The sequence below is a fragment of the Hakea prostrata genome, chromosome 3 (genome assembly GCF_041222555.1).
Source record: "Hakea prostrata isolate BN-2017 chromosome 3, UWA_Hpros_2, whole genome shotgun sequence".
NCBI classification, from domain to species: Eukaryota; Viridiplantae; Streptophyta; class Magnoliopsida; order Proteales; family Proteaceae; genus Hakea; species Hakea prostrata.
In genome coordinates, this window is record NC_142602.1 from 71259398 (window position 1) to 71287040 (window position 27643).

A 27643-nucleotide genomic window follows, 5' to 3' on the forward strand; every position below is an offset into this window, starting at 1 on the left:
CAAGAATGAGGTGAATAACATATCTACGAATTGCATAACAACATCAGCCAAAAAAATGTGTGCAACAATAATACTCATTTCCATATTTATCTAACTAGAACTTGATGACAGTTGCCCTAAGATAAACTGAAATTATCACACACAAGGATCGCTATACATGAGGTATTCTGAAATGAATTTGATTAGAAAAGGAACCCAATTCAAGCCCAAGAGAGAAAAACCAAGGGAATTGGAACTAATTGACATATAACTAAGTATACCCTGAAACCTATCCATTTGAAGAAGTAGACAAGAGCACAACAACCTTCAGCCTTACAAAGTCTTGCCAAATAATCTCAAAATATAATAATATCTAAGATGCCATAAAGAAGATTATTGACCCACTTTAAGAAGCTTACGAGACTTGAAGGATATAGAAAATCTTCCCATCAATTGGACGAAACTGGTAGATAAAATTGTGTGGTTACTGATTTCCAGCCAATTTGAGATTTTGATCTTTTGGTACCAGTCAATAAGAAGCTTAATTAGTTGGGTGGTTAGTTTGATTGTTGTCTAAAGGTGTTGTTTTGGTAATCTTCCATTGTTATTTTCTTCTTACTTAATTTCTCTCTTGTATTTTGGCTAATTTCTCTTTTGATTGCTGATCAACAGCCAAGGTAGGGAGAGTATACAGTACGTGATTTTATGACTAGAAACTAGGATTTGGTTGTTGTTAAGGCTGCTACAACAGTTGATAAAGGTATATCTAAATCATGTCATCAGCCCTACCAAATTCTCTCAGATTCTTAAATTTAGTCTTTTTGTCACCAGCATTAATGGCTCTCGTTGAGAATAGGATTAGTGGTTTTCCTGTCATTGATGATGAGTGGAATTTGGTATGTATATTTAACCCATCTTTAAACAGTTGTCCTTATGTATACACTACAAATATTTGCTTGTGCCTCAAGCTATTTTGAAACTATTATTTTTGAGAGATCTCATATGATATAAACAATGGTATCATATTGTATATGTACTCCCTTCCCTTTGGGATATTGAGATTATTAACTATGATTGCCAATACACTTAATTCCACGTGGAACTTTTAAATTTGAACTAGGTGTGCACATGAGTAACTTGTTAACGCTAAGGTTGTGTGGGGAGTAGAAATTAATTTATCTGGAAGGAAGCAACAATACATGTCAATATCTAGTCGTATTTTTCAGGTAGGAAACAACCCTACATACTGATTTCTAATTATGTTACGACAGTTAGACTGAGAGAATTACAATCTATTTTGCAGTGAACTTAATTAGAGTTAGTTGGGGTGTCCTTTTAGACAGGGTTAGAGTTATAGGTGGATGTTGGGAGTTCTTGATTTCAATTACGGTGTGATGTTAGATTAAGGAGGTAGGGTAAGAAAAATCCTTTTAGCTAGCCAACAAGCCAGACCTATTGGCCCATCATTTGGTCAAGTACCTTGGCCGTTACTTGGAAAAAAAAGGGGTTGCATAATAAACCCCACAATTTGAGATTTAAAAAAGGAGGAAAAAAGAAGAAAAGACAGGCTTTGTTTGCATTTATTGTGAGCGCCAATGGTGGAATTCTAATGCCCTATTGATTAGTGACAGAATAACACAGGTCTTGGTGAGAGCTCTAGCTCATGTTTCTTCATTTTATCTATCATTTTTCCTATTTCATATTCATTTCATGGTTCAGAAACTGAGTTCTATGATCAACCTTTATTCAAAATTGAATACTGTTGTGATGTACAACCTACTTTGCTCCATTATCTAAGTAGGAGTAATAAATTGAAATTAAATATGAAATAGGGAAATGACAAACTTCACAGTAAAAAATGAATAGGGAGCTCAACCTTCATTGATTCCATTTTGAGTAAAAAATGACAAACAATTACAGTAGCACTCTAACTATAAGGCATTCAAATAAGTGGAAAGAGAATACATCTTTTCCTAAACATGCTATTCACAACACTAACTAGGTGCGATATTTTCAACTAAATTATAAGCTATTTAGGGTTTGCTTGCAACTTATTGCGGAACATTTTTCAGCTTAAATCAACAACAAAATCAGGGGGTAATGTGATGATCACGAAATAAAACCCAAAACAACATTGCATAATAGCTGCAACTTACAAGAGTTTTAGGAGTTGGTTATTACCTTCAGTTGTTCTTCACGACCATTGGAATCACTTGTTCTTCACAACCCTTGGAACCCCAACTTGGGTTGTGCTCAAACGGAAGATGAAACCAATTCTCAACTAGGGCGTTTTCTTCTTCAACCTGCTACTGCCTCTTCTTCTCCAAGATGCAAGATTCAAGCAAAATCATGTGTAACACGAAAAATGTTGGAACGATTTGGATTCTTATTCAAGCTGCTGCTTCTTCTTCTTCTCCAAGATGCGAGCTTCGACCGAAATCAGTTGTAGCAAAGAAATACGCTAGAATGAGTTGGATTCTTGTTCAACCTGTTGCTGCTGCTTCTTCTTCTCCAAGATGCATTAGAGCTATTAAAATCAAAATCACGAAATGAGGTTCGGTCTCTTATAGGTTCTGTTTTGTGTTTTTTTTAAAAGATTTTGAAAAATCATTTTGAACCGCTGGTTTTTGAAATCGTATATACATATTTGAATCAGGTATAAAACGTATCCATCTCAATTTGAGTCACACTGCCCAACTCGAACCACTGGTTTGTGTTGGACTGAACTGTCAGAAGGAACTACATGTTTAACAGTTGTTTTGAATTTTTTAATATTATAATCAAACCAGCCGTGGTTGGGATGGGCTGGACCCAAGCAAAATCCAAGTCAGCATTGGTGGAAGACTTGGAAAAGCAAGGCCTATGAGCTGGGTTTTGAGAGTTCTTATTTTCTGCAATTTCAATTCTGTCCACCGTCTTCAAAGCTTGTGCAGGTGCAGCCCTGAAATCACTCTGGAGTTTGAAGATCTTCAAGGGGAATCATCCCAAACCAAGTAAGCAGCCTGCCCTACCCTTCCCCTTCCCCTCCCCTCCCCTATTCCCTCCCCAAGCCCTAGGCGCAAGTTACCCCGATCCACCTTCCTTCCCTACGGCAGCAACAATCCTCCGCCTCTTTAGAACCTTTCCATACCCTAACCCCTCTCACCTCAAAACCCTCCATTAGGATCGCACCCCTCCACTAGCATCATCCCTACTACCATCTTCATCAATAGAATTTCATCCCAAGTAGTTTATAATTTTCTGCAATTCATCTTCTTCCTCTAGAAACCCTTACCCTAGTTTCACTGAAACTCTCATAACTCCCAAACCCTTCAACCAATTCCTAAACCCTTTTAGGATTGACTTCACCTACACCTTCTTTACTGTCCCTCTAAACTCTAACCCTATCCAACACCTAAGAGTCCTAACACAACTAGGAGACTTATTTTCTGAACCTTAACCTTAGGGATTAATTCTGAAATTACAGAACAATAAAGGCAGAGTTAATCCAAACCATCTACCTCAAAAAAAAAAAAATAATTAAATAATTAAATAATAAAAAATAAAATAAAATAAACTCTAGCCTAATTGAACCCTTGAATCATCTCATACTCAAACCTATAATCCCCAAAACATACAAATCCTAACTTGTTAGACTTTTGCATTATAGTTCAATAAAGAACACAATATTTCCATCTACTCCAGACATAGATTAGCTAACCCTACATTACCCTAAACTTAACCCTATAACTCGGGCTTCAGATTAGCTTATCTGCACGGTGTTTGGTGTATAAGCAACTTCTGTTCACTGAGATTTCAACCAAACAGCAAGGGTTTAGACCCTATTTTGCTGCTGGTTCAATTAGAGAGGATCCTGAAGATTGGCACAGACCCTGGGTTACATCACTTTGAGCTTGTTGGTGTTTAATTGCTGCATGGTTGTGGCATTGCCTTTTCCTGTCGGTGTTGTAACTTGTAAGTCACTTCATGTCTACTCTTAGGACAGCCCATTGGGGTGGGGGTGCTGTGAGGTTTTGAGGTATCTCAAAAGTGCTTTTGGACGTGGGGTAACCATATACTAGTCATGGCCATAGGTGGAAGGATTCTCAGATTCAATTGAGCAGGTTCTCCAGTTGATAGAAGGTCTATCAAAGGTTATTGTTCTTTTGTTGGAGGAAATCTAGTGTGTCATTGAAAAGCAAGAAGCAATTTGTGATTGCTCAGTCAAGTGTAGAGTTTGAGTAATGAGTAATGGCACATGTTACTTGTGAATGATGTGGATTAGACATCTGCTCAATGAACTTGGTTTTATTGATTCTATGGTATGAATTGTGATAACCAGGCTATTCACGTAGCGTCAAACCCTGTGGTTCATGTGCGTACAAAGTATATTGAAGTTGACTATCATTTTGTTCGATTGAAGCTACAGCAAGGATTGATATCTCCTAGCCGTGTCCATAAGGGGGAGAAATTAGCAGATCTATTCACCATGGAATTGGGGAGTGCAAAGTTTGATTACATTTGTAACAAGCTGGGCAGGAATAACATATATTTCCCAGCTTGAGGGGGAGTCATGCTACTATATTCTCAATAATAAATGCTAACTGAATCAAAACCAAAGGGGCCTTATTTTACCATGGAACCATTCATATTTTGTTAGCTATCATCTTAGTTCATAAAACCTCTATTATTTATATAACTTTGGGGTTATATAATTTTCATTTGTTTTCCTTTACTTTTTTTATTTTGGTCTTTCTAGAAGTGGAACGTTGGCACGAGTGGTAAGGTTGCTCCATTTTGACCTAGTAGTCATTGGTTTGAGTTGGAAAACAACCTCTCCATAAAGCATGGGTAAAGCTTGCATGTGTTATGACCCTTCCCAGACCCCACAGCGGTGGGAACTTCATTCACTGGGTATAACTTTGTGTCTTTTTTTCTTTTGGATTTTTTAAGTCGTTTATATTTCTGTTACACCACAATCCTTAATTGGGCGCTCAGTCTCTTGCAAGCTCCCTCTCTGTGTTTTTGTGGCCATTCATCTGCGTATAAGGAAGAATTGGAAAGGCTGATCGCTCAATGCAGCGTGCTCTTCCTTTTGGTCTTGAATCTGATAGTGTTGCTCTGTTGACATTCTTCTCTTTCTAATATTTGCTTGTGTTTGACGGGTTTTGTTTCTCTCCTATGTACATTGGGCTGTGCTTCCTAGAATCATTATTGGTTTTGGATTTAAATGTTAATTTTTTAATTGTAAACTTGTAATGGATGTTTGCAGCATATGTTTGGTGCTAGAATGAACTAGTAATTTGTCTTGGGCAGATGATTGTAATTTAACGAACACCACCCGATCGAGTTGCAACAGAGTTGGACGGCAATAGGCAATCAATGAACATTGAATGCTGCCTCGGGTCCACAGTTGACAGTAATGTATTGATTTGGATCTTTGAGTTGGCAAGTCCTGTAACATCAAAATATGGCCTCTTTTTTTGTCTAGAAACTCTGGCACTTGCAGGCTGTGACAAGTTTTTTCTGTCAATACCTTACAGCAGTTCACAAGATCTTGCTGCATAAACAAATCTTCAATTGGACTCAAATTTTAGAGGAACTAATTAGTATTTACCATTACACAGAGTATTTGATTAACCCTAAATGATGATGATGGTTAAGTACTTTTAGTTGGTGTGTATGGTACATTGCTTTGTAATTTCTGATTTTTGAAGGTTTTGAACTGATGAAAATGGCCCCGATGCAGCAATCTTCATCTCAGCAACAGCAGGATCAACTACAACAACAGCAGCTGCAGCAGGTTGTATTTGTGTATTGATAGGAGGCTGTTTACCTTAACCAAGCATCATCTTGCATTAAAGAAAAAAGGCAGTCGGTTACATTAATCCCTGTTGTGGTTTTTCATATAACAGAACAACAGAAAAAAGGAAACAACCAACTTCTTCTGGAGCTGCTAATTGTACTGGTACAGGGAATACATTGGGTCCCTCTCCTCACTCCCAACATCTACTCCGTCAACTCATACACCTGGTGACGCAGTGGCTATGGCTGGTAATCTCCCACATGTTAACAGCTTGCCAAAAAGTATGTTGATGTATAATCCAGATGGGACAGGTGGCCTTGCATCATCATCAAATCAACTGGTATATCTTGCATGATTTCTGTTTCTAGTTGTTTTAAAAATATTGTATATCTTTAAAAGCATGGCAGCATTCCCAATCAAGTTAACTGGGGGAAAATGTCAATCTATTTGATCTGAAAGTTAGAATCAAGTACTGGTTGTCTTTTGGAGTCTCTGTTCTGACAGTTTGTATCCCTATTTAGCATTTGGCATTTCTAAGTTATTGCCTAGAAGAGACTCTGAATCATTTTCAGATAGATATCTGCTCACTCCATTCCATATTACAGGAAGATATTGAACATTTTGGAGATGTTTCGTTGGATGATCATGTGGATTCATTTATTTCACATGATAAGGGAGATGGGAGGGACTTATTTGGTGCATCAGAACAAAGTCCAACTGAGCACAATACAGAGTCTTCCAAGGGTAATGCAGGGTCTTGTTTATGATTTGTGATGTAGCGCTGTATGTATCATCTATGGTATTTATTCCCATGTACTTCAATAATGGTTGAATTCTTCCTTAGGTTTTAGCTTCAACGAAGTTGGTTGCATGCGTGCAAGCAGTAGCAAAGTTGTCTGTTGTCATTTCTCATCAGATGGAAAAATACTGGCTAGTGCTGGGCATGAGAAGAAGGTAGTGCATAATATCATATGTAATGACTGACCAACATTTCTAGAGTTTGTTTATAGTTGGAGAGGCAGTATTTCTTGAATTTGACATTCATTGGTTTTAATTGAACTGTCAAAGTTGTTGGTGATTCGTATTCACACACTGCTGCATTTCAGAACCATTGGTTGGGTTCCATCTGGGAACTTTCTGTTGGATGTTCACTGGATCGAGCTCCTCTACTTTCACTGTGATGCGCCAGGTTAGCACAGATGCTGGTCCAGTGTTTGGCAGTTAACCTCCATATTTGAGTGCCAAAATTGAAATTTTGAAATGGAGGCCAGGTGCTGACCACTGTATCGGCATCTCTGCTGATATGGTGCTCTGACAGCCCATGAGCATGTAATGGCACACAAGCTGAGGAAGTAGAGGAGCTTGATCCATATTCACCTATATTATTCCTCCTCCCGAAGACAAGGAGAGATATATCCACATACTAATTTGTGTTTCATGTCAGTAGGCTGTTCTTTGGAATGTGGACACATTCCAAACTGAGAGCACTCCGGAGGAGCATACAACAATAATAACAGATATTCGTTTTAGACCAAATTCAACTCATCTGGCAACATCTTCATTTGATAGAACTGTGCGACTTTGGGATGCAGCAGAGGTAATATATTCCATCTTTATCATCCTGCCGCCCTTGTAAGATACTTTCATTCTCGGCATTTTAGTTGATTTTTTTTGTAAATCTCCTTCCTTTTGCACCTTTTAGACTTTCTGATCTGATGTCCTCTTAGTTTCCCCTGGGTTCTGTTTAAGTTTTATTTGTTTGATGGTTTGTGAATCTTTTTGTTTGCCACTCTAAGGTTGTTTTTTATAAGGTAATTGCCAGTTTTTTTTTTTTTGTCTGTTCATTTCATGGTGTTGAAGTTCTGAAACAGGTTCAACATATAGCAATGATACTGGTTTGCAACCAAAATATCTTGAATTTCACATGCATTGTCTTCATTATTGAGTTATGTTAGAACGAATACCTAAGAAGTTACAAACAGATGGAAAACAGATCAAAGACAATTCAAAGATTGATATGGTTCACACACAAACACAATGTGATACGTCCATGGGTGATGCTGAGGAAGTTTCCACTATGTAAAGGAAGGAGATTATAATGGAGATTTCTCAAACCGCCAATGCATGGTTGTCAAAGTGGCAAAGTGACCAAAGCGGTTGGGGCTCCGCCTAGGCGACGAAGCAGTTTAGGTGGCAATAAGGCGACCGAAGCAGTTGGGTCAAAAATTTTCAATACAACAACTTTCTATAATAAGTTAAACAAACATTCAATAATCACATTCATTCAAAAAAATAGATATCATTATTCCAATTTCCAAGTCATTGTCCATTTAATGATTTATTGATTCTCGATGTTGAGTAGGGCTCATGCTTCACATTCTATTGCAGATAGACATGGGGGTCTTTAGAGTTCCTTTGCAGTTTGGGCCTCAATTCCAAAATGACTAACCATTAAATTTATATGCGGCTTTGTAGAATAATTTTTTATATAAAAAATAAAAATTAAGAAAAAAAATGGGGTAATTTTCATCTGGATCCCCTGAGGTTTGGTCCAGGTCACTTTTAGTCCAGTTTAAGTTTCCTTTTGCATGTGGCTCCCCTGTAGTTTCAAAAAATATTAAATAAGGACAAGTTAAATAAAAACTATTAGTTTAATAAATTTTGTGACAAAAATACCCTTATGTCTTTTGGAATTTTTATTTTATTTTAATTTTAATATACTAAAATAAGTATTATAAAATAAATAAATAATAAATATTCATTGGATTCCTAATCCGATCCATTCGTTGTCGACCAAGTGGATTTGGAGATTGCCGTACCTGTTGATACTTTTTCCTTCTTCAAGCTTCTTCTTCGGCAACACCACCTCTAGAAGAGGTAGATCTTTTTATTGCTGGTAGATGAGTAGATCTTCCATTTGTCAAATCTCATGGCAAAACCCATTTTCTAAATCATCTCTATTGTCTTCTACTTTATTAGCTCTTTCTTGTTTCACACTTCCAATTATTGTTCAAATAGTTTGATCGGATTTGTTTTAGCCTACACGCAAATCACAACCGGAGGCTTGTCATCGTCATCTCTTCGGCAGTTTGAATTCAATAATCTTGGCGTCTCTTGACTCTCCTCCTCCCTCAAAAGCTCCAATTAGGGATTGCAGAGAGATTCTCGTAGATAGATGGTTTTGCTGTTTTCAGGTTGTTTTCGAAGTTTGAACATAGAATCTCAATTTTCTCAGTTTCAAACCTCTGGTTCTTCATAAGAATTGAATCTATGAAGGAGCTTTAATGGAAGTGAAGCAGAGAACGGCTCAATCTCTGGTGAAGAGACTGACTTTGGCTTCAGAGGAAACCATAATCTCAGCTCTCTGTGAACTTCGCCTCATGTCCAAGCACGATCTAGATAGCCATTCCTTCATACTTGTTGATGAAGAAGAAGCTTGACGAAGGAAAAAAGTATCAACAGGTACGGTGATCTCCAAATCCACCTAGTCGATGGCGAACGTATTTCGATCGGATTACGAATCCGATGAATATTTGTTATTTATCTATTTTATAATACCTATTTTAGTATATTAAAATTAAAATAATAAAAAAATTCAAGGGACAGAAGGGTATTTTCGTCACAAAATTTATTAAACTAATTGTTTTTTATTTAACTTGTCCTTATTTAATATTTTTTGAAACCACAGGGGAGTCATATGCAAAATGAAATTTAAACTGGACTAAAAGTGGCCTGGACCAAACCTCGGGGGTCCAAATGAAAATTACCCAAAAAAATATTATGTACAAAATATCAAAAAAATGATAGCTTTAGTGTCAAGGCGGCAATAAGGCGCACAATGCTACAAAGTGGTAGCGCCTAGGCGAAAAAGCGGTAAAATACACAACACGTCAGTTAAGCGGTTCAAAACAAGGTGGTTGGAAAACCGCCTAGGCAGATGCTTTGACAACCATGCACCAATGTGTTAACAACCAATACTCTAAGTTGAAAACCCCAAGTTTGGCAATGCTTCATAAGGGAATGGTGAGGCATATAAATAATACTCCAAATGGGTGAAGTCCAAGTGGTGTAGGTTGTGTCATCATTCAGGTAGCCACCAAAATTTGTTGGAGTGGGTCAATTTTCAAATCGGCTACAAAATTGGAGGCACATATGACATACTATTTTCTTGCTGATATAGTGATGTGATGGTAGACTCCTGAAGGATGAGGTCCGATATCCAGAATCTACTAAGAAACCTGCAGAAAATTAGGGTTTCTAGACCCTGCGGTTGGGGCTTTTAGGGATTTAGGGGGTTTTAGGGTTGAACGGAAGGGTATATAAGGTTTGGCCAGATGGGGATGGGGTAAGGGTGCTTGATCTTAAATTTGATCCTGATTGTTTTCAGTTTCAGATTCAAAATTCCTTGGGTTAGGGTTTTGGAGAATTAGGGTTTCAATTTTTAGGTCTTTAGGGGGGAAGATTAGGGCTGCTACTTGGAGATGAGTGCTACCGAAGGTGCGGGGACGATGATCCTAAAAGGGGAGGGATTTGGAGATATCCTATTAGGGTTTTAGGGGAAAAAGATGGATTTCAGATTGTAGGGTTTTTAGTGGGCTGATGATAGGAATTTGGACTGAAACTAAATCTGTAATTGCTGTTTTGCAAGTTCAGATTCAGTGCTAGGGTTAGGTTTTTGATGGAGGCTGGGGTATGTGATTCTAGGGTTTAGGGTGGTGTTTAGGGTCGAAGGTTGAGTTTGAAGGGGCAATGGCTCTTCTAGAAGGGGGCAGGTTTGTGGGGAAGGAAATAGGGAGCTGGAGGGTTCCTAGAGTTGGGGAAATTTCAGGTTGGCACAAGGGGAAGAGGAAGGGAAGGGGAAGAAGAAGGCTGCAAGGGTAAAGAGGGAGGGAGAAGGTAGGGTTGGGGATGATGTATCATGTATGTACTTGTAGAGAGGATGGAGGTAGAAGATCTTCAGCAAACTCATTGTATTGTATGCCTTTCTGCATTGAACCGAAAATTTGGTTTATCATCTATTACACATACAAGCATGGTTGTGCATGTGCCCTCCCCTTTCTGCTGGCCATGTGATAGTGGCAGCCTGGTGCATTGAGTTGCGCATGATATACAAATATTTCAATTCCATTTGCATCGCCTGATAGAAGCTTCACATAAGTAGATGAGGTTACATTTACATTTAGACTTTGGACGTACAAGTAACAGTCATTTAACACCATGAGATCTAGTTGTCACTTTATGACATTTATTTTCTTTGTGTTGTAACAAGTCTTTTATGAAGTGTATCCCAAACAATGGACTCCATTTCAACCCTTTGGTGTCACATTGTACTGTTTGTATTAGTAATATAATCCATCATTATTTATTTATTTATTTTTGAATATATGGTTATGGTGGTTCATTTTTTTCTTTTGGCAGCCTAGCTATTCCTTACACACATATACTGGGCATAGTTCCTATGTGATGTCGCTAGATTTCCACCCTAAGAAAACAGACATTTTGTGCTCTTGCGATGGTGATGGTGAAATCCGATATTGGAATGCCAGTCAATATTCATGTACAAGAGTTTCTAAGGTTTTTTCTTAAACCTTCATACCACTTTTCCTTTGAATTTAGGGCTCTTTTTAAGTCTTTTCTTGTTCCTCACAGTTCTGTTATCTTGTGAAATAGGGAGGTATAGCACAGGTAAGGTTTCAACCTAGAATTGGGCAGGTACTGGCAGCAGCAGCTGATAACATTGTGTCCATTATTGATGTTGAAACCGATCGGCCGACACTTACCTTACAGGTATTTTTTATGTGTGTTCACTGTTCAGTCTTCATTAGGACTCCAGAGAGGCCTATGAAAGCTGCTTGTCATTTTTACATAAGATTAGGGTACACATCCCATGTGGTAGTATTATCATATGACTCGTATATGTTTCTGCTCAGGGGCATTCGAAAGAGGTCGACTCAATTTGCTGGGATACAAATGGAGATTATTTGATATCTGTATGCCAGGATTGTGTGAGGGTCTGGTCTATGGCTTCAGGGGATTGCATACATGAGCTTCGCTCCAATGGGAACAAATTCCACTCCTGTGTGTTCCATCCAAGTTATTCGACACTCTTGGTGATTGGAGGCTACCAGGTAATTCTTTTCCATTATGGTCCTGCACCTAGTCCAGTATTTCTATGTGAATATACAAATTTAGAAACTGTGAAAAGGGTTGGATATATAGTGGAGGCTTTAGAGATTGCTGACTACTCTGTGTGTTTATTCTTTTCTTTTTCTTATGGGTGAAAATTGTAACTGTATTGATTTTGCAGTCATTAGAACTGTGGAACATGGCCGAGAACAAGAGCATGACGGTTCCTGCACATGAGGGTTTGATTGCAGCATTGGCCCAATCACCTCTCACTGGCTTGGTTGCTTCTGCAAGTCATGACAAATCTGTTAAGTTATGGAAGTAAGTTGGTCTGTTCGGTTTATGGGTAGGTTTGTGCTTGTAGCATGGGTGAAAGGGATGAGAAATTAGTTCTGGTAAGTGATTATTTTCTGGGCAGTTGTAAATTGTAATTAGGCTATAATATTGCCTGCGGTTTGGATTTATGGAAGTATTTCTAGTCATTTATGTAATGTATTCCGTAATACCATTATCTTGCCATTTATGCATTAAAAGGACATTTGTGTGATCACTATTTGTACTTCAGCTCTTGCGGTGTACCATTTCATTAGGACCGTTGAGTGTATTTCCCGGCACCATTTGATTGGCCTGGTTGGATTTGTGGGAACTACATATTAAATATGATGAACGGGGGAAGTAAATCATATTATTATTATAAGAGCATGGACTCAAAATAAGTAGTTATATTTCTAGGTTTTTTTTTTTTTGGTAGAAAGAAAAGGGTCATGCAGGACAGCAGGACCCAATAGAAAAACAGAACGAAGAAAAAATTAATTTGGCCTTACCAACATTTTAGCTTGACAAAATTCCTCTAATTTGGAGGTGGTTTTTGTAGGATTTTCAGTTTTCATTTAATCACAGAATATCTTTGAATACCAATTGATTACTTGATTTTTTTTTCATTTGATATGAATGTCATTAATAATGTTCTTTCGAATATGGAAGAAGAAGCAGGATAGCTTGACAGGAGTTGGATTCTATTTCAATAGGACATGTCCCAATATTGAGAGCAATGTCGAATCCTTACTTGAGATTTTCTTTTTATAAATTTTTTTTTTATTAGTTTGTAGTGTTTCAATTGTCTCTATTATGACAAATTTATTCTTCTAAAAAAATGAAAAATTATTCTGTTAAAATATAACTAAATACATAGAATAAAAAAGGACAACAACAATAAAAATACTGAGATCTATGTGCATTTTGTATAATTATTTATTACTCTTTTAATCATATATAATGTATTTTAGAGACATTATATATGAAGTGTTTTTTTTTTTTTTTTTTTTTTTTTTTTTTTTTTTTTTTTTTTTTGTTTTTTTTTTTTTTTTGTTTTCCTTGGGGGTTTTTTCCTGTTTGGTTGTGTGAATCCCTAAATCATGAAATCTAGAGACACATTTTTACACTTAAGACGTAATTGGCAAAAAGGTGAATAGATTTCACTCTACAAAGCGTTAAAGATTTAACCGTAATTCAACTAAATATTTTTTAGGATAAATCTAGACATCCATTCCAAAAATGTCTAACTTAAATGTTCGAACAATGGACTATAGAGACCTGAAGTCCGATGTTGAAATCTCTAAATTTCGTCTTAGTCAATGGCCTTAGATAATTGAAAAAGAATAGACACTCCAATAATATATCAACTTGGTAGGACATCCCAAAATGTCTCTTAAATGTTCACAATGGTGTACTTTATAATGTTAGTCCATTTCATAATTCCTATTTCGTTGAATATTGACTTTATAATGTTGCCCTTTTGCTTAAATTTCTCTTTTCTTCTTCTTCAATTTGCCATTTTATATTATAAGATATAGAATAATATCATTAATGGTATATTCCTCACTTCCTTTAACCTTTCTAATGAAAAAAGGGAGTGTGCCAATTTGGTATAGTTTTGGAGTGTCTATGCTTTTTATCAATTATCTAAGGGTGTTTTTTAAAATTTTTCATAAAAAATCATGCATAATGTATGAACAAATTAATTTTAAATTACCAGAAGAAAGAAGAAAAAAAAAACTCTTAAAATGCCTCATGTAATGAGAATTTTTAATAAACATCACAATTTTAAAATTTTCTTTGTGTTCACTCAATTCAATTGTATTCACTATTTCCAATTATATAGTTCAAATATTATTTACTTTCATAATACATATGCAACAACCTTATAACTAATGGTCATATAGGGGTATTACGTGAGATGAGTTTATTTGGTTGAGAGCTGACCCGACTTATTTTTGACAAGTTTTACTACATGCTCAAACTCGATGGATATGAGTATTGTGAGATCTATTAGTAATTTTGCACACAAACTTGAAAACTAAGTAATTACCCTTTTTTTTTTTTAGAAAATAATTACTATGCCATATATGTGAGATGTATTACTCCCCTCCTCTGTCTAATAGTTTCCTATACTCTCTTATAAGACTACTCGTGTTGTAGTGCATATGCATGTGGAAGTTTACTAGTTAACAGGAAATTCTATAGTCATTAGGAAGAATTGTCATACCATTCTTCTTCTTGACAAAAGTTTCTATAGTCATACTATTTATTTTCCTTCGATGATTGTTCACAGGGCAGCTTCTGATCATTCAACAGTGTGGTTATTTCAGAAGCTATGCCTAAACCCAAAAAATGCCCTTCCAAAAGGTTTACAATATTGTAAATTTCATGTTACTGAATCCTGGCAAGCCCTTGTCGAGGGCTCTAGACATATGTGATAGGGAATTTCTCTTGCGCATAACCACCAGCTTGATTCCATAAAACCAAGCTTCGCCCTCGAAGAAACCTCTCTCATCTGTATCTGTCAAAGGACATATTGATGAGACATTTCCCTCTACATCTTTCTTGAGTGGCACAAATCTCCATTTTGTCTGCCTTACAAGGAAGGAAGCTATCTTGTCTGGCCTATGCTACTACGCCTAGTGTCAACCTCTGATGGGACAGGATGAAGCTTTCATTCTCGTGATGTGTAATCTTGATCAAAGCAATCTCTACCACCTAGACAATCCAATAGTGATGAAGAGTCTTTTTCACTTTAAATACCTCTAACCTACCTCATTTACTCCCACAACTCCCTCTAAGCTTTTAAGTTTGAACAATTAAAAGCACCATTCTGAGGCAGTGTTATTCTTGAATTTGACTTAACCTTCAGAGGTAGCTGCCTGACCACTCGAGTCAGCCCGCACTCACTCTCTTCTCTATTGGAAAGCTAAAACAACTAGCTTCAACCATGGCTTATAGAAGGGGTCAGATTTGGGTGCAATATTTGGTGCCTGTAGGTACAAGAACTTTTCCCTTCTAGCTTTAAGCAGTGAGCAACGCCTTCAAGCCCTGGAGAAGCAACTGTTGGAGATGGGAAGCCTTCTTTGAACAATAGCTTTACAAGTTGGCTAGGCCTCTTTATGAAACCCTTGTCCCCTTGTGGTTCATCCAAGAACCGAGGATCCATCACCTCAAGATCCCTTGCTTGCAACTCAAGACATGTAAAGAGTAGCACAAAGAACTACTGATTGAACGGAGCCAAGAGAGGGGAGGAGGAAGCTAGGATGGATGAACAAAATCAACAAGTTTGTAAAAGAGGCTCCGAATTTAATAGACTTGGCCATATTAACACCAACATGCCGAGGACTAGAGTTCCGTGCCAAGAGATCTCCGTGCTCGTTCCCCCTAGGTCCAAAGGGCTACAAGGAGAAGGAGTCAAGTAGAGGAAGAAAGACGAAAGGAGGAGGCACAAAGCTCAAGGTGGGAAATCAATTACCCATGCATCATATGAGTTAGAGCATGAGAGCTTAGGATGAGTTTCTCAATGAAATTAGGTCGAGAAGACTCACAACTCAACAAAAGTCTTGATGCCCTAGATGAGCAATTGAAGCATCTAGGTGAAAGGGTTCCAGAGGACATTTAATCCATTCTAAACCAACAACCATTTGCACCCGAGATCATGGAAGAACCCCTTCCTTCAGGTTTTAAACTTCCAACATCTTCTATGTTTGATAGGACTTCAAATCCTCTTTGCTTCAGCCATTTTCAATTAGTCATGGTCATAGCGGGCGGTGGAGATGCCATCAGTGTCATGCCTTCCCAACTTTTTTGAATGGGCTCCATTTATAGTTTTGAGGAGCTTGGGAGGGCTTTCATTGACCAATTCTAGAGTGGAATCAAGAAGGAGAAAGTAGAAGACAACCTCCCAGCCTTGAAGCAAGGAAAGAACAAATCAATCCGGGATTCGATGGCCTAGAACAAGCTTGCCAATCTGGTCAATCTATGTAATCATTTCTACCAGATTGCGATGGTAGAAGAAGTGATCGAGGCCAATTATAAGTTTCAAAGTCAAGAATAAAGGAGTTAAATCTTCCAAGAGCCATAAAGAGGACACCTCTAGCAATCAAAAGGAAGAAGGAGCAAGTGTGATAGGTTTGACTAGAAAGGAAAAGATCAAGAAGACAATGATAGAGATTTCAAAGGCAAACGAGTTGGTGAATACAATTCATTCCCTTGTCTACCAATTACCAAGTTGCTCAGACAGATAAACAAGTGGACAGTTGAGGTGGGCGAGTTAGCCACATATGATAGCCGAGGGTATTTGGGTAGTTTACTTAATTACAGTGATGTAGATGTTATTTTATTTGGGGAAGAATTCGATAGAAGTGTGTAGGCTGGCTTATGTTGTTTGATGTTTTAAATGTAGCATGTACTCATGGCTTTTCATTCTAATAAGGTCTCTTTATTACCCAAAAAAAAGGGAAGAATCCGTAGTTTTGTTGGGTTCAGATTTCCCACCGGATCATCTACCTGTGTGGGGCTTCAATGTTGGTCCACATATCACTATTAGAAATGGATACCTCTTCTAAATATGTAGTGGAAGGGTGTAAGAAGTGTATAGTCTTCTACTCTGGACTCAAATTTAGGTGTCCGGTCCCATATATAATTCCTTACATATATAGTAAAATTTCATGTACACATGCTTTTCATTGATTTATTTTTTTTCTCTAAAATAACTTAAAGAAAAATTTACGTGTGGGTCCTTATAGTGAGGCCTGAAATCTTGTTGGATTGCCTAATTCAAATTTTAAATGTTGAAGGACCATAAGACCCCTCAAAGCAATTTAATAAATGTAATTTTACTAATATACCCTAATACCATAATATTAAAAACCATATAGCTGGGTGAAGGAGGAATCCATTCACCGTGCCTGAAATCACTCACCACCCTTAAAAAGGAAAAGAAGGAACATAGCCGATTCAACACTAAATCCCCCTTCTTTCCCCATGTTTCTCTCTTGTTTCCCTCCTCACACTTCTTGCTTAATCACTGGTCACCAAATGTGGAAACTTGGCCAGAAAAGATTTTGAGGAGGAACTTATGGAAATTTAGGGGAGACACAATCTCCAATTTCATTAGGAATTTGCTTTGTTAATTTGTTTTCCTTCAAATCCTTGCACGTTAGAGTGAGTAGGATGTAGAGGAGTGTAATAGAAGGCAAAGGCCATTCAACAAAGGAACACAAGAATAGATAATCGGCAGTTTTTTTTTTTTTTTTTTGAAAGGGTGGAGAGTGGGTGATTTCCGGCAAGGTGAATGAAGAAAATCCCCTCCTATACGGTTTTCAAGATTAGGGTATAAGGGTATTTTAGCAAGCTTGCATTTATTAAATGTTTTTTTTTTTTGGGTGGGGGGTTATTATGGTCATTTTACATTTAAAGTTTAAATTAGGCTAATGGTCTATCCAACATGATTTTAGGCCTCACTAAGGAGACCGACATAAATATTTCTTTAAATTATTTCGCTTAAAGAAATCACTTAAACCCACGTGAAACATGAAACTTTACTATATATAAAAGCTTATCTATGGGGCTGGAGCTGCCGGGCACGTAATTTTGAGGCCATAGTAGAAGATTGTCCACTCTCGCGCCCTTCTACTATATATTTTTTGGGTAAATTACATATAGACTTGTTGAATTTACAATCATTTACATCTACCACCTCTAGAAAAAATCAATTACAAATACCCCCTTACTGTTAAGTATTAAAGTTAAATGATGAAATCATCACTAAACAGATATTGAAAATACCAAGTTTACCCTTTCTTATAGAAATATATTTTACAATACCATTTTACTCTTGTCCCTTTATCATATTATCTCTCTTCCCTTTAAGCTCTCCTTCCTCGACTCTAGCAACCCCAACCCCTCCCTTCCTCTTCGGCATACCGCACCTTTTTGAATCTTCCCCAGTCTCCCCCATCCCTGTCCCATCCTCCTTCACTCCCCCAATCCACCTCTAAGAGTAGCAACCGTGTTTGGATGGAACCGACCAGGACCCATTTGAAGTGTCATGAAATGCACTTGGTCTATCGGAACATTAGAATCCCATATTTGAAAAGCAATTAGGCCATTTTAATCAGCCAAGGACCCATTTGTAGTGTAGTGGTTATTTCTTCTAAACCCCACTTGAATTAGAAACAGATGACCTGAACCTTGAATAACCTTCTATCTCCTTGGAGAAACAAGGAATTCTATCACTCCAATTTATCCACAGGAAATTAAATAGAACACATACCACTCAACAATTTATAAAACGACAAGCAAAGAACAAAAATGAAGCAAGTTTCTTTGATAAAAGATTTCAATTCCCAAACCCACTGTAGGCGCAGAGATGCCAAACATAATGGTGCCTAATAAGTAAAAGCAATGATAGCAAGCCAACCAGGTCAAACCATGGTCATGTGGTTTATCTTGGTCAGGGCCGGAACGAAGAGTGGGTCGAACCATGGTCGGTTGGTTTATCCCGGTTGGGACCAAAATGAAGAATTAACTCGAAACTTTGTTGAGTGCTAAGGAACTCAACAGCTATGGTAGGAATCATGATCCCACCAGATTCGGGATAGGAATTCATGCCTGGAAAGGAACATGCAATCACTCAAATTTGGGAACTAAACCCTATGATCAAGCGGTCACAAATAAGACTCAGTGATTAATCCAACGGTCAGGGATTACAAGTAAACTCTATATAAGTTGAAGATTAATACGAAAAGGAGGTAACTGAATCATTTTCCCGTGATTCTATCCTTCAATTAAGCTTTGCAACTACTCAGAGCTTTTCAATGGTGCTCTTATTGACGTAGCCATTGGAGGCGACTTCCCAACCAATGATTTGGCCCACATCTGTCACACCCTACCCAGCCGGATCCGGTCATACCCGAATACCCGTGGGGGTGATACACCGCAAGATCTAGGTTCAGAGACAATTCCATACAATACATGATAAAGTAAATTTAAATGGACTAGAGATAAATCAGTTCAAGTATTTAATAATCAAGAATGAAAAGAAATGATTACAATATTCAAAACTCCCTTTCAAAACTAAACATCAGAGTTATACGAAAAGAAAGAATGTATAACGTTGCAGCGGAAATAATCTAAAAAATTCTAAGGAAAAGACTCTCCATAAGAGCAGTCTTGGCAGGAACAGGAAGCGTCATGTGCCTCCACTTCTTCTCCAATTTCACCATCTTGATAACCACCTGATAAGGGATCCTCAATGAAAAAGGGGTCCTCATGACCTGTAGAACAGTCTAAAGAAACAACAAAATAAGGGAATGAGTTCATAGAACTCAGTGAGGTAACACAATCACATCATATCTTCATACAATTTCCATGTTAACATTCATAAGACAAACATGTATTTAATAATATAAATAAACAAATGCAAAGTGATGATATGAGGTTCCTAACTCTATAATGTAGTCTCTAAAGTAGACACGCATTAAATCATACACCAGTCTTCTTTGGGCAGTCTAATCACTCTTCCCTCACGGCACTCAAGCACGTTTGTTGGGTTCTCCGCGGCTGTTGGGTAAAGTCTCATTGAGCCATGGTTGGGAATTAAGTCACCACTCTCTCACATCACCATTGGTATAAGATCTGGCGCGTGTCAGGGACAAACCTAAGCCCAGTGCAAGGTCATACAGTCTCGTACTACAATGGTCCGGATATCTCCCCTCACGCCTAATGCTCTGTTGGTTCAATACCTTCCCACCTATGAATGTAATCCTCAACGGGAGGCATCTGTTGGATTACATCCCTTAACCCAGTGGTCATCCACATATAATAGACAGGATGATCTCCATGTCCTCTCACGGGTCGTTTCACCGGTCTTGAGTGCCCATGAGCCCTTATCTATTATATGCAACTCTACCTCTCTATGATGATAGTGGGCCTGCTCGATATAGGACCCAACCACTACCATCACGGGTTAACTGGCTTCAATACCCCTGCCAGAAGAGTAGTAGTACTCAAGAGGTCACCTAGCCCAACACTTCTAGACATGCCCTAAATATGTCAACCAATAATTGGGGAAAGCGCCAAGGGCACCATAGGAATGCGTCCCATACGGCCTCCTCTGGTATCCTATGGCAGAAATGCCAAAAGGGAATTCCCCATTCCCCAACCACAACTAAGCAATCACATAACTAGGGCGATGGGCGAACCCACAACCCAAGCAGATAATACAAGGTAGAAGAAATAATAATATTTCTCTTCTCCCTTCACATACATTCACATTCCATATCATAACAACATTAATAGATTTCAAAGCAATGAACAACATCATAAGTAATAATGATAAACATAAATTATGGCAATTCATATTTAACAAAAGATATAAAATGACAACAATCAATTCAATATAATGGGTTGGTTATTCCTCACCTTTTACTTTGATATTTTCTCCACGGATCAATACTCTCTTCCCACAAGGAAATAACCTTTGGGTAATTTACCCTAATCATGCAAAACGATTAACAAAATAAAAATAAGAGTTAATTTGGATTTAGTAAAATATCTAAAAATATTCCCGTAACAACCCTAAATAAAACTCTAGGTTCTAACTCACCCTTTTAACCTAAATCAGCAAAAAGTTATAATTTCGTCTTTAATTGAAGTCGAAAAGAAACGAAACTGTGGGAAAAAATTAATTGGCAATAAAGATATCACAAGGGTGTCCACAATTTGATTCAATTTGACTTAAATCAAAATGCCCCAAATTGGCTCTCATAAATCACCCGTGGGTGACCTAGAGAGTCAAAATGAATAACCCTTATCATGAGATTGCACCAATAACTCATATACTAGAAAGGGACATTAAAATAAAAATTGAGAAGTAAGCAATCAACCTAACACGCTTCCCTTTCAAGATTCCTCAAAAGGAAAGGAGAGAAAATACTCACAAAATTGTGAGTAAGAGAATGATTAAAGAAAACTAACCTTTCTTGAAGTTTTCGTGAAGATTCGAATCACAGAATGTCTCCGGAAGAATGGAAATCCCCCGCTCTTTCGTTTCTCCTCTTCCCGCAGCCTCAAAGTCATTCTTGTAAAATAAAATGCAGCTACGGATGAGTTAAAACATAAAATAGGGTTTAAAAATCCGAAATTCCGTTTTTGCCCCTAAATAGGAAATAGGGTGGGGGGTTGGTTCACCCAACCGGCCCAACTTTCCGTCCATGGTTGGACCCCCAGACGAACTCGGAATCAGTGATTTTTGACTCGTTGGATAGGTCTTACGACGATCTTCGATTTCATACCTTATTTGTCTCAATTGGATTATCCATCGCCGATCTACGAACATGCCAAAACCGCCTTTTAACACCATCGTGATGAATCTTCTCTCTTCTTTTAAACTCCATGAGAGTTATCAAATCATCACTAGGTTCATCCATGATCATTTGGTCCTCCTCCGAACCTTCGGGCTCAACTCGAATGGTCCATAGTTGTTGCCGACTCGAGGCCCGGGTTCGCGGTCCTGAAACCATAGGTTAACGGGTTAGAAATCTGGGGGATTTCACATTCCTCCCCCCTTAAAAGAAATTTCATCCCCGAAATTGACGTACCTGAGGCACCAAAGAGGATAGGATACTTTGCCCGCATTTCATCTTCCTTTTCCCACGAAGCTTCTTCTACTGTGTGATTCTTCCACCTAATCTTCACCAAAGGAATGGTTCGATTCCGAAGTTGCTTGTCCATTCGGTCCAAAATCTCTGCAGCCTCTTCTTCATAAGACAAATCTGCACTCAATCCTTCAGGTTCTTGTGGTAATAGGTGTTCCGGGTTCTCTATGCATTGACGAAGCATTGAAACATGGAACACACTATGTACACCTGCCAAAGATGTCGGAAGTGCCAACCGATAAGCAACTGGTCCAACCTTCTCTAAAATCTCAAAAGGACAAATATATCTTGGACTAAGCTTCCCCTTGATGTTGAACCTCATTACACCTCTCATTGGTGAGACCTTCAGAAAAGCCCTTTCGCCTACTTGAAATTCCAGATCTGTTCTCCTTTTATCTGCATAGGATTTCTGCCTAGATTGAGCTGCCTTGATTCTTTCTCTAATCAAGTCAACCATAGCTCCATTGGCTTCTATCAACTCAGGACCCAAAACTCTTCGTTCTCCAACTTCATCCCAATAGAGGAGAGTTCTACATATCCATCCATACAAAGCCTTGAACGGTGCCATGCCAATGGTAGACTGATAGCTGTTGTTGTAAGCGAACTCCACCAATGCTAAGTGTTCATCCCAACTTCCACTCATGTCAGCTACACAAGCACGAAGCATGTCCTCCAAGATCTGAATGGTCCTTTCAGATTGTCCATCCGTTTGGGGATGATGAGCTGTACTCAAGTTTAACTGGGTACCCAAAGCTTTTTGCAGACTCTTCCAAAATCTTGAAGTAAATCTCGGATCACGATCCAACACAATACTTACCGGCACACCATGTAATCTCACTACGTTATCCACATATAACCTTTCCAGTTTGTCCATGGTGAAAGTAATCTTCATAGGATTAAAATGTGCCGATTTTGTCAATTGGTCCACTACTACCCACACTGTGTCGTTTCCTTTATTGGTCCGAGGCAAACTCGTGACGAAGTCCATCGTGATGTCTTCCCACTTTCAACTTGGCACATGAAGTGGTTGCAAAAGACCTGCAGATGGTTGTCGAACGGCTTTTACCCTTTGGCAAGTTCCACACTTGGCCACAAAGTCTTCAACATCGCTTTTCAGACCAACCCACCAATAGTGCTCTTTCAAGTCTTTGTACATCTTGGTGCTATCGGGATGCATAGTGAACACAGAGTAATGTGCTTCACCCAAAATCTCTTTCCTAAGATCTTCATTCGCCGGTACACATATTCTTCCTCTGTACACTAGAGCATTATCGGAGGACAAAGAAAAGTCAATCACCTCTTGAGGGTCTGAAGAAATCTTCTCTAACTTCTCTTGCAACTAAGGATCTGAAGACTGCAAGGTAATGATCCTATCTCTTAGGGTAGGCCTTGCTATCAATGCGGCAAGGATTACCTCAGAACCTTCCGATACAATCTCCAACTCAAACCTCACAATAGAGTTCAACAACGGCTTACTAAGAACGTTAAGATCAGTCACTCCTCGAGTGCTCTTCCTACTCAAGGCATCGGCCACTACATTTGCTTTACCTGGATGGTACTAGATATCGCAATCATAGTCCGTTACCAGCTCCAACCACCAACGTTGTCTCATATTCAACTCCTTCTGGGTGAAAAAGTATTTCAAGCTCTTATGGTCGGTGAAGATGGCTATCTTCTCTCCATAAAGGTAGTGGCGCCATATCTTCAAAGCAAAATCCACCGCAGCCAACTCAAGATCATGGGTGGGATAGTTGTGTTCATAATCCTTGAGTTGCCGTGATGCATAGGCTACCACTTTTCCATGTTGCATTAACACACAACCAAGATCGATCTTTGATGCATCCGTGTAGACCATCAATCCTCCAGAGTTATCAGGTACAGTCAAAACCGGTGCATTAGTCAATCTCTTCTTCAACTCTTGGAAGTTCTTTTCACATCTGACTCTTGTTTTGTAGGCTTCTGGTGGTTGGACAATTTGACGCATCATTTTGGCGCCATCTATGGGAAACTATTCAAAAAGTCATGGTGGTTGAAACCAGATCAGCAACCTAGAGAAATTAGAATCATGATCTACCTCCCCAAGCTAAGGATCAGCTTCTCCAGGGGATTGAAGAGCATGAAGGAGAAGAAGTTAATGGTGGCGGGTGGTTGGGTGTCCAAAACAATGAAGGAATGCTCATCTCGACAACACAAGAACAGATGAATCGAACACAACAACAAATGAACCAGATACAACTTCAAATTCGTGACATGCAAGCGTTACTTAGAAGCAGGGCGAGGCACATTGGGGGTTCTGAGGAATCTGAATCCTGACGGTTAAGAAGAAGCAAGATGCCATGCTTGAGAGACGAGAAGGAGAGAGCCGCCTAGAAGAAGACTTTTTTCGAGAGGAGACTTCCTCGTTGTCAGGAAGATGAAGAGCCACTTAGATCGGTAAATGCCGCACGAGCACATTAACAAGGTTTGAGAGAGCAGTTGAACCCCATCCACAACTTTATGTCAATCTAATAAAGGAAGTGTCCAAACACCAAGCATTAGAGCCACTGAGATCTGTTGGAAATTGGTGAATATCAATCATAAATTGAGAAAACTTACAGAAGGAAGAAAGACTGATGACATTTACTCAGTCATAAAAAATAAAAAATAAAAACCCCATTCGTGGATGCAATCGCTAGGTATAAAATACCTATAACTATAGACTCCCAACTTTCTCATTATTTGTAGGTAGTGGAGACCGAGTGGCACATATAAGCTACTATGAGAAAACAATGGCAATGGTCAGGAATTGAGATACTTTGTCGGGTATTTGGTTCATCCCTTACTAGAGCAGCACAGAAGTGGTTCTCTAGCCTCCTATCGGGATTGGTCGTTGGTTTTAATGAACTCTCTAGAAAGTTCATTGGATGATTCTAGAGTGGCATTCAAACAAAGAAGACCGAGGAGACGTTAGGCAAGGAAGAAACGTGTCAATTTAGGACTTTTTAAAGCATTTTAACAATGCATCCATGGAGATCAAGAACCTGGATGAACAAGTCGTGAAGACAACTTTGTACACAGGAATCACACACCATCGGTTACTTGAGGTTTTTTTACAAGACAAAACAGCTACCTATGTCGAACTCTTGTAGAAGTTCTAGAAGCAAGCATAGGTTGTAATATCCAACCCTATTCTAACCCTGGCCCTAACCCGGATCCACTGTTGTATTCAGGTCCGAAGACCCGAAGCGGTGGTAGAAGAGACCTATGGACCATTCTGACTGATGATCATGATTCGGAGACCGAGCCTATGGACATTGATGATGATACCCCTTGCTTAAATGCATTATCAGTGTTTAAGGAAAGTCTGCGCATCAGAGAAGATTAATCTAGTTGATGTATCTAATGACCTCCTATGCACAATCCGAAGGTATTCCCCGAAACTTGACTCCTTGATTTAATTGTGGAAGAAAACCTCACTCAAATTGACCTTGTATAGCCTTTCAAATCCCTACTTGAAGTTGTTGAACTAAACCTGTTTTTCTGCTGAGAAACATTTTGGTCGATCCTTTTGGTCGATGCCATCGACCAAAACCATCGACCAAAGTTTCCCAGTCTGCCAAGTTAAAGATTCTATGGAATATTCATATTCTATTTATTATGACCTCGAGCCTTGAGCCCTTGTGCAATCATTTTCTCACCTGAAATCGTGGGGAGAGCTTCCCAAGGCATCTCCTTGGCTAATGTGAAGGGCACCTCATCAAAACTCATTGTTTATTATTAATTCTTGTCTACATCTTCCACACCAAGGTATGAATCACCATTCCACTCTCTATCCTACCATTTTCTATTCTTTTCTATTCCTTTCTTGCTGATGAGACATTGGAAATGGTGCTGCAACCTTGCAACCACCACTCCAAGTGTCTACACATGATTAACCTATGATTTTCTTAGCCATCCATTGATGCTATGCCTCCACCTCATGCCTAGCATATGTATTCCTCAATTTTTCTATTAACATTATGTCATTTTGCACCAAACTGAGTTGTAGGACATGCTATGTTCATGTTTATCACTTCTATATGATTCCAATCGAAATTCTATTAGTTCCCCTAGCTATTACATGCCATTTCCATGACAATGCAATCAATCCCAACTCATGCCATGATGTTTGTCACTTGAACTTGTTAGCTCAATTTGGTGCTTTTTGTTTGGACCATTTGATTGGGTAAATTTCTTGACTTATAGTGTCCTACTACTGTTGTTAAGTGTTCCTCCAAGTTTCAGATTGATCCGAACACCGGAAAACCAATTTCAGATGAAAACACCCAAAATCCATCATTTTGTCCTAAGGAAATTTTGGTCGATCCTTTTGGTTGATACCATCGACCAAAGTTGTTGCTGACAGCAACCTTGGCTAGTTTTGATCCAATCAATATCCAATCTTCCTAATTTCTTCTCTAACTTATTATTGATGTTTGTTTAGGGCCTTAACAATTATTTTGGACTATTTCTTGGTACTCTCAATTCATCATCAATTCAACCCAAGGTAAGGATGGTTATCTCCATAAATATATAGATCACTAACTTATAATTTATGTTCTTGTTTATGAATAGAACCTTTTGATTACTTTTAAATCTTTATAAGACTGTTATATATGTGTTAGAACAGTAGTATTGACATCTTCATACTCTTGTCATGTTACATTATTATTCATACTCTTCATACTCTTGTCATGTTACATTACTATTCTTGTTTACTTATGTCTATGATGATTCATTTCAATATCATGATTTAACTTTTATGATAAGAAGTATTGGATGCATGAAAAATGATGAACTTAAATATGTGATTGTTTACTTACAACTTGGGATTGGGGAGTGTTCTATTGACACTTCTGTCCTTAGGCATCGGAGGGAATAGTATGGGATATTCTCCAATGGTGCCTATAGACACCTTCCCGGGTTATTGGATGACATACATAGGACTGTCTAGTTGGTTGGCTAGGTTTATCCTTGTCGTGTCAGACCCGAATTGGAAGGGCATTGAGACCGAACAACCCGTGGTAGTGTATGGTTGGATGGGCACTCTAGGCCGGTAACCAATCCAATAGGGGACATAAACCATGCTACGGATACCCGAAAGGGGCCATTTATTGGTAGGGTTGCAAATGGCTAGACTTGGGCTCACGGGTGCTCAAGACCGGTAACCAATCCGTGAGAGGACGTGAGAGCTTCCCGTTTACTATTTGTGGATGACCAATAGGGTTGATGAGTCCGAAATCCGGGACGCTGACTCTAGTGTGAAGGATACCGGAAAGGATCGCCGGGGGCGAGGAATGGACGTATCTGGATCTGACTTGACTGACTGAGTAGATGACTTGCATTGGGCTAGGCTTTACTGTGACATGCGCCAGTACTTATACCAAATGGTGATGTGAGAGAGTGGTGACCTATTCCCTTACCATGGTTTTTGAGATGACTTTATCGAACTTCCCTGGCAGACCCAAGATATCTTGTATGATTGAGGGGGAGTGACTGACCACGCAAAGAAGTATGGTGCTATGACTTAAAGCATGTCTACCCTAGAGACTAGCATTCATAGAGTTAGAATCATACTGCATCATATGTTCCATATCACATTGCATTATATATGTTCTGTATGTGTGTGATTTCTAATTATGGAATAACTACCTTGCTGAGTTCTTCAAACTCATTCCTTTTGTAAAAATGTTTTTAGATTATCCTACAGGTACTGAAGACTACGATGGCACCCCCTTCGAGACGGACTATG

The 27643-nt window shown here is 38.6% G+C and overlaps 1 protein-coding gene and 1 pseudogene across 2 annotated transcripts; one reads left to right on the forward strand and one right to left on the reverse strand.

Annotated features, from left to right (window-relative positions):
• Positions 1 to 2980: 2980 nt before the first annotated feature.
• On the forward strand, positions 2981 to 12637 carry LOC149022954 (transcriptional corepressor LEUNIG_HOMOLOG-like; annotated as a pseudogene). The gene is made up of 10 exons (XR_016172488.1): positions 2981 to 4449; positions 5707 to 5761; positions 5874 to 6104; positions 6370 to 6508; positions 6609 to 6718; positions 7212 to 7361; positions 11183 to 11338; positions 11435 to 11551; positions 11695 to 11892; positions 12072 to 12637. The product of XR_016172488.1 is annotated as a transcriptional corepressor LEUNIG_HOMOLOG-like (transcript).
• A 2515-nt stretch (positions 12638 to 15152) lies between these two features.
• On the reverse strand, positions 15153 to 23860 carry LOC149022955 (uncharacterized). The gene is made up of 5 exons (XM_089147737.1): positions 23476 to 23860; positions 23288 to 23421; positions 22084 to 22552; positions 21817 to 21990; positions 15153 to 15394 (listed from the first exon to the last, which is right to left on the reverse strand). Exons 1-5 carry the CDS (start codon positions 23858 to 23860, stop codon positions 15153 to 15155), a joined length of 1404 nt encoding a protein of 467 aa, XP_089003863.1.
• Positions 23861 to 27643: the final 3783 nt, after the last annotated feature.

Coding starts and splice junctions, on each gene's coding strand:
- LOC149022955 (XM_089147737.1), bottom strand. CDS start 23,860: ATGATGCGTCAAATTGTCCAACCACCAGAAGCCTACAAAACAAGAGTC. Junction 22,553..23,287: donor TTGTATCGGAAGGTTCTGAG/GTAATCCTTGCC, acceptor AGGACCATTCAG/ATCTTGGAGGACATGCTTCG. Junction 15,395..21,816: donor TATCCTCTTTGGTGCCTCAG/GTACGTCAATTT, acceptor TTGAGTTGCAAG/CAAGGGATCTTGAGGTGATG.